The following is a 13,678-nucleotide window of genomic DNA, read 5'->3' as shown; positions in this document are numbered from 1 at the left end:
GCTTTCCTTTTATGGAGTTGTTTTTCTGCTAATGCAGCACTTTCCTCACAACCCCCTCCTGTAAGTTTTAGAGAATATATACCCATCCTCACAGCAAATATGAGGAATCTCCTGATGTGAGCTGTGTTGAGAGATTGTCTCTGTCTCAATAAAAGTTCACTGATTCCCCATCTGCTGCAGGTGTCCGGTTGTCTTCATTCTCCGCCAGCCTGGTTAAGTCAATTCCTCCTTAACATCTAAAAGAACCTATTTAATGAAGGAAGACGGGTTCACTTTGTGTTTAATATTATTCTATTGCTGTTGTTGTTTTTTTTATATCCTTCAAGTTGTGCATGATGGTAACAGTGCTCAGACTTCAGCAATAGTTCCTGTTTATGCATCAATGCCAAGTGATTCAAACAAAGAAGTCCTTGTCTATGCTCTGTTAGATTCACAAAGTGATTCTTCATTCATTCTTGAAGAAGTGGTAGATGCTCTTGATGTTAATGCAGAGCCAGTCAAGTTGAAGCTGTCTACAATGTCTTCCAAGGAGACAATTGTACCATGCAAAAGACTCAAAGGTCTACAAATAAGAGGGTTATCTTCTTCTAAGAAGATCACAGTGCCAACAGTCTACACTCGTGAATTCATACCTGCCAATCGTACACACATTCCAACACCAGAGACTGCAAAGGCATGGCCTCATTTAGAGCATCTTGCGGAACACATTGCCCCGCCGAAGAAATGTGAAATCGGTCTTCTTATCGGGTATAACTGTCCACAAGCACTAATGCCTAGAGAAGTTGTATGTGGTGAGGACAACCAGCCCTTCGCACAGAAAACTGACGTAGGCTGGAGCATAGTGAGCTATGGTGATCCAGGTGAACACTACAGTGATGCAATAGGAGTAAGTCACCGCATCATTGTAAAGCAAGTGACCCCTGAACCCAAAGTAACAAGTAAGTTGAAGAGCGAAGTTCATTATGTTTGCAAAACAAGAATTAAGGAGATGACTGCTCCAGAAGACATACTTAAGGTGCTGGAATCTGACTTCAGTGAAAGGCTTGGAGAAGAGACAAATCTCTCGCAAGAAGATCTCCGGTTTTTGACTAAAATGAAAGAAGAAATTAAGCACAAAGAAGACGGACATCTTGAAATGCCTCTGCCTTTTAAACAGAGCAGGCCAGAGCTACCAAATAACAAGCCAAGTGCTGTTCAACGCCTCATGTGCTTGGAAAAGAAGCTCAAGAGAGACCAGAAATATCGGAGAGACTACATGAACTTCATGGAAGACATTATCAGTCGTGGTGAAGCAGAAAAGGTCCCAGAAAAAGAGCTTGATAAACGATCAGCTTGGTATATTCCCCACCATGGCGTATACCACCCTCAAAAGCCAGAGAAACTGCGAGTGGTCTTTGATTGCTCGGCAAGATTTCAAGACATGTCATTGAATGACTACCTTCTTACAGGGCCAGAGCTCACAAACACCTTGGTGGGAGTTCTTTGTAGATTTCGAAAGGGCCCAGTCGCTATTATGTGTGATGTGGAACGAATGTTTCATCAATTCCATGTAAAGCCTGAAGACCAAGACTACTTGAGGTTCTTATGGTGGGAGAATGGTGATCTTGAGTCTCCGCCATCAGTTTTTCGGATGAAAGTCCATTTGTTTGGAGCAGCTTCCTCACCTGGCTGTGCCAATTTTGGACTTAAACATCTAGCCACAGAAGGTCAAGATCGATTTAACCAAAGCACTGTCAAGTTCATCCGAAGAAATTTTTATGTTGATGATGGACTGGTGAGTGTAAGGTCTGATGCTGAGGCAATCAAGCTGATCAAGGAAGCAGGAGAGCTTTGCAGCACAGGCAAGCTTAGACTACACAAGTTCATTTCCAACAGCAAGAAGGTATTGGAGTCAATACCAAAGGAAGAGTGTGCAGACAGTGTCAAAGAACTGGATATAGATTTAGGGGAGCCACTCCTAGAAAGAGCACTGGGCGTGCAATGGTGCGTATCCTCTGATGACTTTCAGTTCAGAGTAACTGTCAAGAAACACCCAATGACGAGAAGGGGAGTGCTATCCACAGTAGCTTCCATCTACGATCCTTTGGGTTTCGTAGCACCGTTTGTTTTGCGTGGGAAGTTGATCTTGCAACAGTTGAGTCGAGAGAAAGCTAGTTGGGATGAACCACTTTCAGAGGAGTGCAGATCACAGTGGCAGTCATGGTTACAAGATCTCCATAACTTGTGTCAAGTAAAGATTAAGAGGTGCTACATACCAGCAAGCTTCATAGATGTCAAGCAGTACGAGTTACATCACTTCTCAGATGCTAGCTTCACAGGTTATGGGGAGTGCACTTATCTAAGAGCAGTGGACTCTAATGGCAGCGTACACTGCTCACTTGTCATGGGGAAAGCACGTGTTGCCCCCACTAAGGTCACAACAGTTCCAAGGCTTGAGTTGTCTGCAGCAGTGGTTGCTGCGAAGATGGGTGCCATCTTAAAACATGAGCTCGAAATAGACAACCTTAAGGAATATTATTGGACTGATTCAAAGGTTGTTCTCGGGTACATTAATAATGATGCCAGACGCTTTCATGTTTTCGTGGCAAATAGGATCCAGAGAATCAAAGCCACCACAGATGTCAACCAGTGGTATCATGTGCAGTCCGAAGACAATCCGGCGGACCATGCTTCGAGAGGGTTATCGGCAGATCGGCTCGTTGCTTCAAATTGGTTCACTGGCCCAGACTTTCTGTGGGAAAGGGAGCTACCCACAAGAGATGCTAAGGTGGGAGAGGTTAGTGATACTGATCCAGAACTTCGAAGGGCTCAGGTGCTCAACACCAGCGCAAGGATAAATAGAACATTGTTGGACCGCCTGACTAAGTTTTCTGACTGGAAAAGAGTTGTTAAGGCTATTGCTTGTCTTAAACGTCATGCTAAGCAAGTTAAGGGTCTTAGTCCCAAACTCAAGGGAAGTACAAGTGTTGAGGAAAGACAACAAGCTGAACTTTTCCTAATCAGATTGGTCCAAACAGAAGTATTCAGCAGTGAAATCAAGAATTTACAGCAATCCAAGGACGTAAAATCCAAAGACAAATAATAAGCATGTGTTAAACTAAATGCTTATAACTTGAAGATGCAAATCTGTGAAGAAATCTCAAGTTGAGATTTGGTGGGAGTTTAACTGCCATAAATGTAAATTATGTCAGTTTGTTTAATTTATTGTGTTCATTTATGTTATTTATTTTCTTTATTTATTGTTCCTTTTGGGGTAGGAACTAAGGTTCATTCTGTGTTGCACACAGGCCTTTTTAAGTGACGTAAAGGGAAGTAAAAAGCATGTGCAAGAAGCTAAGTTAATAAGTTAACTAAGGCAGAAGAAAGAATAAATAAGCAGTTTAAAGTAAAAGAAAGCTGCAAAGAAGAAGAAATTGGGAATTATTTTTGTTAAGTTTTGTTCCTGAAGCGGACTCATTCCCTCACGGTTACGTGCAGCCAGCGAGGTACGTTAACTGTGTTTGTTTATCGCGTATTTGTTAACTTGGGTTTAAATGTTTATTTGTAATATTTATGTTGGTCATTCTGTACTTTTATGTAATAACAGTTTGACGGTGGATTTTATGGTGTTTCTGAGGAGAAGTGTGACAGAAGAATAAATCCATCTGTGAATGAAGAACCGTGGTGTCGTGTATTAACTGGAGGGAGTGATACATACTACACTATAATCTCACTCTAATGCCCCACCTGAATCCAGGCTTTGATTCTCTCTGGGGTGCTGTGAACTTTCTGCAGTTGAGCGCGCACAGACAGAAATGTTGAGAGCGACACATTGCGAGCGAGCGCAAATGCAAAAATAGAGCGAGAAGGGCTGCTATTGTGAGTGTGTGTGAATAATAGCAAACACTGAAATACATTTTTTGCACACAGCAATGAATTTTGTTCACTCAAATTCAGCTTTTCTTTGCTCGAAATAAATTTCTCCTCAAAATGCTACACTTGCACCTGCAATTTATTTTACGTGTGCTCAGAATAGTGGCACAAAACTAACGCCATACGTAAAAAGTCCAAAACATGTAAAAACTCCAAAACACTTAAAAACTACAAAGCACGTACAAATTTCGAAGCACGTACAAACTTCGAAGCACTTACAAAACACAACAGAAGTGCTCCAGGATGCTAGGCGCAGTGTTGAGCTTTTGTTACCTAGTGGCTACACAAGCCAGGAAGTACCAACGACCGGATTTGGTGTGTGGTAGTAACAGGTAAACAAAGATTTTTTTTTGTAATTATTTGAATATATATGAGTGCTTGTGTATAAATACACAAACAATACACATAAGCTTTCAATTGTGTAATTTAAGTGATCTAGTAGCTCTGTTTTGGAAGTTCATTAGATCTGACATTAAGACAATCAAGTTGAAATCAAGGAATGTAAGAAGTCACTTACATCCAAGCTGTCTACTCTGAATATCAAGATAACAAGTATGGAGGGAGGCACACAATATTTTGCATCTACAGAAAGTACACAGCCCATCTGCAGGGACTCGTGTGCTACAAAATAGGTTTGATGATTTACAAGTCTGATTGCAGAGGAAAAATGTCAGTTGTCAAAAATTTGTTTATTCTTCTAAAGTGTATGTAGCTTCATATCTCCCATACTAGTGTTGAGTTGTTACTGTGGTTTAACTGTTGTAAATCATAAGATGGTAAACAATACAGAGCTGTGTAATCACAGTCCTACACTCCATTTACTTTAGATACAAACTAGTGTGGCTTCAGGGCAGTAACCAGCTAAAATAAACAAAACATCACTGAGCCAGTTAAACCTACTATGCAATCCTACAGCTGAGTTCATTGTGAAACCTGGCCCCACCTTATCATGCGAATTCCTGAGATCAGATGGCCCAGGATGTGAGTGGGCGTTAAGGCGTCTGGGAAGGGATCTCAAAACTGGATTATAGGAATTCGCATGATAAGGTGGGGCCAGGTTTCACAATGAACTCACCCGAAACTCTGGCTGATTGGGACCCACACCCAGTTTCACACCTTGGCTCAGGCGATTAGAGGATCATCAGGGGGTCCTTTTTTCCCTCTGTGGGGGGTTACTCCCCCTAGGTTTATATCTGGGACTCTCCACCATTTGACCTTAGAACTGAAGAAGCTTCTCGGATGAGAGGTGAAACGTCTTCAAGTAACTTAAAGAAGTCCAGACGCTTTTCTTTGCAAGCTCCTTTGACTACGATGACCTGGATGACTGAGAACCTTTACAGACATGTGTTTTTCTTCATTTTCCTTGGTTTACATTAAAGAATATCCCAAGTTTTAAAACACACAGGACACTAAGAATGGTCAAGTCAAACATGTTAATTTTATATAAGCCAAGGAAATAAAACATGCACCTCTTTCAAAGCAGTACTTTCACATTACTGTCAGTCGGGGGTAAAATGTTCTGAAATTTTTGCCATGGGTGTGGTCTCTGGTCTTCTGCAGTGGAGAGATGAAGCAGGGCGCTCGTAGGGCAGTGTCAGGATGGCGGAGGGGACGTGTTTATATTAAAATAAATTTTATTTATATAGCATCAAATCACAACAACAATCAAGGCGCTTTATATTGTAACGTATACCCTACATTAAAATATACAGAGAAAAACCCAACAATCATTTGACCGCCTATGAGCAAACACTTTCGTGAGAGTGGGAATGAAAAACTCTCTTTTAACAGGAAGAAACCTCCAGCAGAACCAGGCTCAGGGAGGGGAGGGGCCATCTGCTGTGACTGGTTGGGGAAAGAGAAGGAAAACAGGATAAAAGAAGTGCTGTGGAAGAGAGACAGAGATTAATAACAAGTATGATTCAATGCAGAGAGGTCTATTAACACATAGTGAGTGAGAAAGGTGACTGAAGAAACAATACTTAATGTTTCATGAGAATCCCTCAGCAGCCTACACCTACTGCAGCATAACTAAGTAACTGAGCGTCACTCTGAGACAGGATATTTCTCATTTTAGAGATATTGTGCAAATGGAAGAAAGCAGTCCTACATATTTATTTCAAATTGTGCTTTGAAGAACATATTCTGGTCAAAAATGACTCCAAGGTTCCTCAAAGTGTTACTGGAGACATAAAAATAAAAGTAAAAATACTTCATACTGTAACATAAAAATGCTACAGTATGAATTGAACATGGATGCTGCAGAATGTAATATGCTGAACTGATTTTAAAGTGTAAAGTAACGCGATTCTGTAGACCTTTACTTTGTTCAGGGATGAACGCAGGTGATGACTTATAACACCACCTATTATTCACGGTCAGTGCAGTCTTGAGATCCCTACTTGGGTGTTTCACCTCCACTCACCCCTTGCCTCATGTGACTTCAACAACTCATGTAGGGTGGGGTAATGTTTTACTAAGGTTTTACATCTTGTTCTCAGTGACGTTTTCCATACCTTGGTTCATGTGATGACTCACATAATCAAAAGTGGGCCAGCGACTCTCATGACCACCTCCAAGAGGAAAGCCTCCAATAGCTTTTTTTTTTACATTTTTTTAAATCATCTGGAATTCTCTAGCAATTACTGTAAAACTGAAGAAGCCTCTTGGATAAGGGTCTATGTTGCCATTAAAAACCCAAAGCTAGTCCAGTTTTCTTCTTTTCGATCTCTCATGGATATATTAAAAAGAAATAACTCATTTTATTTCACAAGCTACATTGGAGTTCTCTTACTTCTACATTGTTCTGCTGCATTGTTCCAGAGGTCTCCACTCTCGTTCATGCCCTGTAATGGGCAAAGACATTTAAGGACCTTTGCAGAGTGGCCCTGGCAGAGTGACATGGCACAATCAGTTGTAATCTCTTGTGGGAAAATGTTCCAAGCATCTTGCCCGGGTTGATGATTTATCCAGTCAGGCAGAAGAGGAGGGTTGTTCAAAGCAAATAAACCGCTCAGCCAGCGGCACTTCGAGAGGAAGTTATTCAAGCTAGCATCATGAATTTCACCTTCCTGTCCATGGAACCCCTGCCATTGAGAAATTATTCAAGTTTAAATGACAAACATTTAATTCAAAAAAGAGCTGTTGTGTTTAAGTTACAGTTTCTTATTGAACAAACAATTTAATAACCTGGGTTTGGTTTCATGTCCCACAAATGCACAGTGTAGTGTATTTACAATGTGTGCAATGTCCAACAAACCTGAGCAGCAGTGTCTATGAAACTGTAATAAAAAGCAAGCTGAAGGTTGTGAAGGGTTAGCTTTGTGTATTCATGAACCTGAAACAAATAATGAAACCTGTCATTGATCTTTATCACAAAAGTTTCAGTGATCATGTTTAACACATCCCAAACACATCAGTACCTTCTGAGATGCTTGAGCGTGGTGTGCATTTAGGTTAAATGCTAACTCTATCAATTTCTTCTTCTGTTCCATATCCCCTGTCCCACACAGAAAGCTGCGCTATAATTCGCAGAGGGAATAAACATATTTTTTATAAGAATAAAGTTCATACTATACTATAATCTCACTCTAATGCCCCACCTGAATCCAGGCTTTTATTCTCTCTGGGGTGCTGTGAACTTTCTGCAGATAAGGCTTGATTCTAGCCCAGTCCTTCCTCAGCTCTTTATAGATCTCTTTCAGTCTGGTTTCATTCACTGGGTTGTTCATGTTTTCAGAGTTCCCGGCCTGTAGTGCAATGTCAACCTCTCCTGCCACTCTGGTAATAGTAATAGATAATGTTGAAATTGTAAAAAAAAACAGATGGTGTTAAATCCACGTTTCAGTACAGTACCTGTCTTTGAATGATTTCAATTCTTCTTCAGTTTCTTTATGTGCAGATCTGTGGAATAGTGTTTGGTACAGATAAGTGATTTGTTTCTGTTTACATTAGGATTGGATATATATAAATAATAATGGAGCAAGAACATTTGAGTGAGGGATTTCAGGAGTTTCAGAGTTTAATCAGAACGCAAGGGAACACTGCAAAGGCTGCAAAAGCAAGGAGAGAGGGCTGGCAGAAAGTTGCTGACAAATTAAACTCGTAATTTAATAATAATAATAATGGAGTGGATTGATATTGCGCTTTTCGGGACCCCTCAAAGCACTTTACAATTCCACCATTCATTCGCTCTCACATTCACACACTGGTGAAGGCAAGCTACAATTGTAGCCACAGCTGCCCTGGGGCAGATTGACAGAAGCGAGACTGCCATATCACCCCATCGGCCCCTTTGGCCATCACCAGTAGGCAGTAGGTGAAGTATCTTGCCCAAGGACAAAACAACCGAGACTGTCCGAGCCGGGACTCGAACCGGCAATCTTCCGATTACAAGACAAACACCCAACTCTTGAGCCACAATTGCCGTATTGGGTATTTTTGGCTCCCCAGGTGGTTCAAATTTCCTGTATCATCTGAAAATGATGAATTAATAATATGTCATGACTTTTGAATTCCTGCGTTGCCAAAGAAGCTATTTTGAATTTAAAAATAAGAATACATCCACCAAACTAATTCTTTGTTCACAAGCATACAGCCACACCAACAGAGGAGTTCCTTAAAGATGAAAACTGGGGAAAATCAAATTTAAAGGCAGCAAGTAGTCATACAGGTAACATATTTCGTTGTACTCTGTACAATGACAATAAAGGCTATTCTATTCTATTTAATAATACGTTATGAACATGAATACCTAGATACGACACATTGTCGTGCTCTAACATTAAGGTATTACGTTAATGTATCTCTGTGCCAAGATTGTTGTCTGTTAATAAAATCATAAATAAAATAATAAAAGTTGACTGTCACCACAGCCTGGATGTGGATTTGAAACACTTTTAAGTCTTTTATGCATTGAAATGCGTTTACCTTTCTTCTTGGAGTTTCTCTTTATAAAACTGTTCCATTGCAGCCAAACTGTTAAAACAAATCAAATATATATATATATATATATATATATATACATACACACACATACACCCAGCACGCCCCTGCGGGCGGTTTATCCTTCAAGCTCGGGTCCTCTACCAGAGGCCTGGGAGCTTGAGGGTCCTGCGCAGTATCTTAGCTGTTCCCAGGACTGCGCTCTTCTGGAGATCTCCGATGTTATTCCCGGGATGTGCTGGAGCCACTCGCCTAGCTTGGGAGTCACCGCACCTAGTCCTCCGATTACCACGGGGACCACCGTTACCTTCACCCTCCACATCCTCTCGAGCTCTTCTCTGAGCCCTTGGTATTTCTCCAGCTTCTCGTGTTCCTTCTTCCTGATATTGCTGTCATTCGGAACCGCTACATCGATCACTACGGCCGTCTTCTTCTGTTTGTCTACCACCACTATGTCCGGTTGGTTAGCCACCACCATTTTGTCCGTCTGTATCTGGAAGTCCCACAGGATCTTAGCTCGATCATTCTCCACCACCCTTGGGGGCATCTCCCATTTTGACCTCGGGACTTCCAGGTTATACTCGGCACAGATGTTCCTGTACACTATGCCGGCCACTTGGTTATGGCGTTCCATGTATGCCTTGCCTGCTAGCATCTTGCACCCTGCTGTTATGTGCTGGATTGTCTCTGGGGCATCTTTACACAGCCTGCACCTGGGGTCTTGCCTGGTGTGATAGACCCCAGCCTCTATGGATCTTGTACTCAGAGCTTGTTCTTGTGCTGCCATGATTAGTGCCTCTGTGCTGTCTTTCAGTCCAGCTTTGGTAGGATTTCTGGATATCAGCCACCTCCTCTATCTGCCGGTGGTACATACCGTGCAGGGGCCTGTCCTTCCATGATGGTTCCTCGTCTCCCTCCTCTTTCTTGGGTTTCTGCTGCCTGAGGTATTCACTGAGCACTCGGTCAGTTGGGGCCATCTTCCCAATGTATTCTTGGATGTTTGTTGTCTCATCCTGGACTGTGGTGCTGACACTCACCAGTCCCCGGCCCCCTTCCTTCCGCTTAATGTACAGCCTCAGGGTGCCCGACTTGGGGTGAAACCCTCCATGCATGGTAAGGAGCTTTCTTGTCTTTATGTCAGTGGCTTCTATCTCCTCCTTTGGCCAGCCTATTACCCCAGCAGGGTACCTGATCACGGGCAGGGCGTACGTGTTGATGGCCCGGATCTTGTTCTTACCATTCAGCTGACTCCTCAGGACTTGCCTGACCCTCTGCAGGTACTTGGTGGTTGCAGCCTTTCTAGCGGCCTCTTCATGGTTCCCATTTGCCTGCGGGATCCCCAGGTACTTTTAACTGTCCCCCCCTATGTCTGCAATGTTGCCTTCTGGTAGTTCAATCCCCTCAGTTCTGACTACCTTCCCTCTCTTTGTTACCATCCGACTACACTTCTCCAGTCCGAACGACATTCCAATGTCATTGCTGTATAGCCTGGTAGTGTGGATCAGTGAATCGATGTCTCGTTCACTCTTGGCATACAGCTTGATGTCATCCATGTACAGGAGGTGGCTGACAACTGCTCCGTTCCGTAGTCGGTATCCGTAGCCAGTCTTGTTAATGATCTCACTGAGGGGGTTCAGGCCTATGCAGAACAGCAGTGGGGACAGAGCATCTCCTTGGTAGATCCCGCACTTGATGGTGACTTGTGCTATGGGCTTGGAGTTGGCCTCTAGTGTTGTACGCCACATCCCCATTGAGTTCCTGATGAAGGCTCTTAGGGTCCCATTGATCTTGTACAATTCTAGGCATTCCAGTATCCAGCTGTGGGGCATTGAGTCATAGGCCTTCTTGTAATCAATCCAGGCAGTGCACAGGTTGGTCAGTCTGGTCTTGCAGTCTCGGCTGACTGTTCTGTCTACCAGTAGCTGGTGTTTTGCGCCTCTGGTATTCTTGCCAATTCCTTTCTGTGTCCCGCTCATGTATTGACCCATGTGCCTGTTCATCTTAGCCGATATGATGCCTGACAGGAGCTTCCATGTAGTACTGAGGCAGGTTATTGGTCGGTAGTTGGAGGGGACCGGTCCCTTCTTGGGGTCCTTGGGGATCAGGACCGTCCGACCTTCGGTTAGCCATTCCGGGTGTCTCTCATTAACTAGCAGCTGGTTCATTTGTGCTGCCAGACGCTCGTGGAGTGCAGTCAGCTTCTTTAGCCAGTAGGCGTGAACCATGTCGGGCCCTGGTGCTGTCCAACTCTTCATACTGGAGACCCTTTCTTGGATATCTGCCACTGTGATGGTTACTGGACCCTGTTCAGGGAGGTCGCTATGGTCTGCCCTCAGATCCACTAGCCACTGAGCATTGCCGTTATGGGTTGCGTCCTTCTCCCATATGCTCTTCCAGTATTGCTCCGTCTCCAGCCTTGGTGGTGCTGTTCTCTTATTATTATTGTTCCCTTGCCACTGAGAGTACACCATTGCTGGTTCTGTGGAGAACAGCTGGTTTATTCTCCTGCCTTCTATCTCTCTGGTGTACCTCCTCAAGCGGCTTGCCAAGGCTGTGAGTCTTTGCTTGGCAGTTTCCAAGGCCTCAGGTATGGACAGCTTGCTGTATTTCTTATGCACCTTCTTTGTTGCACCTTTCTGCAACTCCGTTAGTTGGCTAACCTCCCTCCGTGCTACTTTGATCTTGCCCTCTAGCCTCCTTCTCCATGGAGGGTACTGCCCCTTGTGGCTGTTCAACTTGTAGCCAAGCATCTCACTGATCACTGCTGCCGTATTGTAGATCAGCTTGTTAGTGTCAGTAATCGTGGTTGTAGGTATTGTCCGTAGTGCTGCATTAACATCATCTAGCAGACCTTCTGAGGGTACTTCACGTAATCTTGGTAACCGGCTACGGGGGATCCAGGTTTCAAGCTTGGCCATGATCCTATTTTTCAGGTCAGTTCCTCTCGCACTCAACGATCCTTCTCCTATCGCACTTGGGGCTATGTACCCAATCTCGGGTGGGGGTGATGATATCTCCCCCCTGACCTGGCGTCCTGACTCCTCCTTGCCGTAGCATTTGTGTTGTACCTCGTCAATCTCTAGCTGTGAGAGCAGTCCCTTCTTTTGAATGTTGGAACACCGAGCTACTAGTTGTTTCGCCGTCATTGTGGATGTTGGGTATCGAAGAATCCATAGGTCCGTCATCCTATTCATGTAGCCCCTTCTGCCGGGGTTACTTGCGTAGTAGCATTCCAACAACGCCCTGTTTTCGTCTCTTGCCCACCGATGCCTTCTTGTTCCAGTAGCCCACTTTTCGTCAGGGTGCCCTGGTTCCTCAACACCTGACGTGGACCTTGTTGATCCGGGCGACGTCCGAGCCGGCATGCCTTCATATTTATCTGTCTCGCTCATGTCTGTGGTAGGCTTACTTAGCATAGGGGGTCTAGCATGTGAATTCATGGATTTTTTTTTCACATTCTGTCTCTCACAGTTGAAGTGTACCTCTGGTGCAAATTACTGACCTCTGTCATCATTTTAAGTGGGGGAACTTGCACAATCGGTGGCTGACTAAATACTTTTTTGCCTCACTGTATACAGTATACTTTAAAACACATTACTGTCAGTTAAGGTAAAACTTTTTTCTTGAAATTGTGGCAGGGGTGTGGTCTCTGGCCTGCTGTAGTGGAGAGGTGGTGCAGGGAGCTCATGGGGTGGTGATGGGATGGCAGAGGAGACAGGTGTTTATGTTCAATTCAATTTTATTTATACAGCACCAAATCACAACAGTCACCTCATGGCACTTTATATTGTAAGGTAGACCTTACAATAATACATACAGACAAAAATCCAACAATCATATGGCCCACTATGAGCAAGCACTTCGGTGACAGTGGGAAGGAAAAACCTCCGGCAGAACCAGGCTCAGGGAGGGGCGGCCATCTGCCGCAGCCAGTCGGGGTGAGAGAAGGACGACAGGATAGAAGACATGCTGAGGAAGAGAGACAGAGATTAATAACAGATATGATTCAATGCAGAGAGGTCTATTAACACATAATGAGTGAGAAAGGTGACTGAAAAGGAAAGGAAAAACTCAATGCATCATGGGAATCCCCCAGCAGCCTACAACTATTCCAGCATAACTAACTAACTAAGCGTCACTCTGAGACAGGACATTTCTCATTTTAGAGATATTGTGCAAATGGAAGAAAGCAGATCTACATATTTGTTTAATATATGTATTGAAAGACATAGCCTGGTCAAAAATGATTGCTGTGTTACTGGAGACATAATAATACTGTAAAAGTACTTGATACTGTAACATAAAAATGCTACAGCATCAAGAGAAAATGGATGCTGCAGAATGTAATATGCCAAACTGATTTTAAAGTGTAAAGTCTATAGACATTTACTCTGTTCGGGAATGAACTCAGGTGGTGACCTTTAACACCACCTATCATTCACCGACAGTGCAGTCTTGAGATACCTACCCGGGTGTTTCAACCTCCACTCACCCCTTGCCTCATGTCACTTCAACAACTCAGTAGGGTGGGGCAATGTCTTACTAACATTTTACATCTTGGTCCCAGTGACTTTTTGCACTCCTTGATTCATGTGATGACTCTCATTATCAAAAGTGGGCCAGCGACCCTCAGGACCACCTCCAAGAGAAAAGTCTCCAATGTTTTTTTCTTTTTTTTTGTAAATCATCTGTATTTTTCTACCAGTTACTCTAAAACTGAAGATGCCTTTTGGATAACAGTCTATGTTTTCATTAAAAACGCAAAAGTAGTGCAGCGTTCGTCATTTTGATCTCTCAAGGATATATTAAAAACAAGTGGCTC

General features: G+C 43.4%; 2 protein-coding genes across 2 annotated transcripts in view; one reads left to right on the top strand and one right to left on the bottom strand.

Moving 5' to 3' along the window:
• The window catches only part of LOC146635172 (neural cell adhesion molecule L1-like), a 640,298-nt gene that overhangs the window by 131,831 nt on the left and 494,789 nt on the right, over positions 1-13,678 (top strand). The window lies entirely within an intron of this gene.
• Positions 5,729-13,360, bottom strand: LOC146635202 (uncharacterized). Its single transcript, XM_085349837.1, has 8 exons — positions 13,356-13,360; positions 8,842-8,889; positions 7,768-7,815; positions 7,515-7,692; positions 7,335-7,433; positions 7,172-7,249; positions 6,707-6,998; positions 5,729-5,757 (listed from the first exon to the last, which is right to left on the bottom strand). Exons 1-8 carry the CDS (start codon positions 13,358-13,360, stop codon positions 5,729-5,731), a joined length of 777 nt encoding a protein of 258 aa, XP_085205963.1.

The sequence above is a fragment of the Diplotaxodon limnothrissa genome, linkage group LG3, assembly GCF_057381915.1.
Source record: "Diplotaxodon limnothrissa isolate DT_005_m linkage group LG3, D_limnothrissa_male_GT1.1, whole genome shotgun sequence".
Lineage (NCBI taxonomy): Eukaryota > Metazoa > Chordata > Actinopteri > Cichliformes > Cichlidae > Diplotaxodon > Diplotaxodon limnothrissa.
Note: the sequence above shows the minus strand (reverse complement) of the source record. Positions and strands in the feature narration are given on the sequence as shown.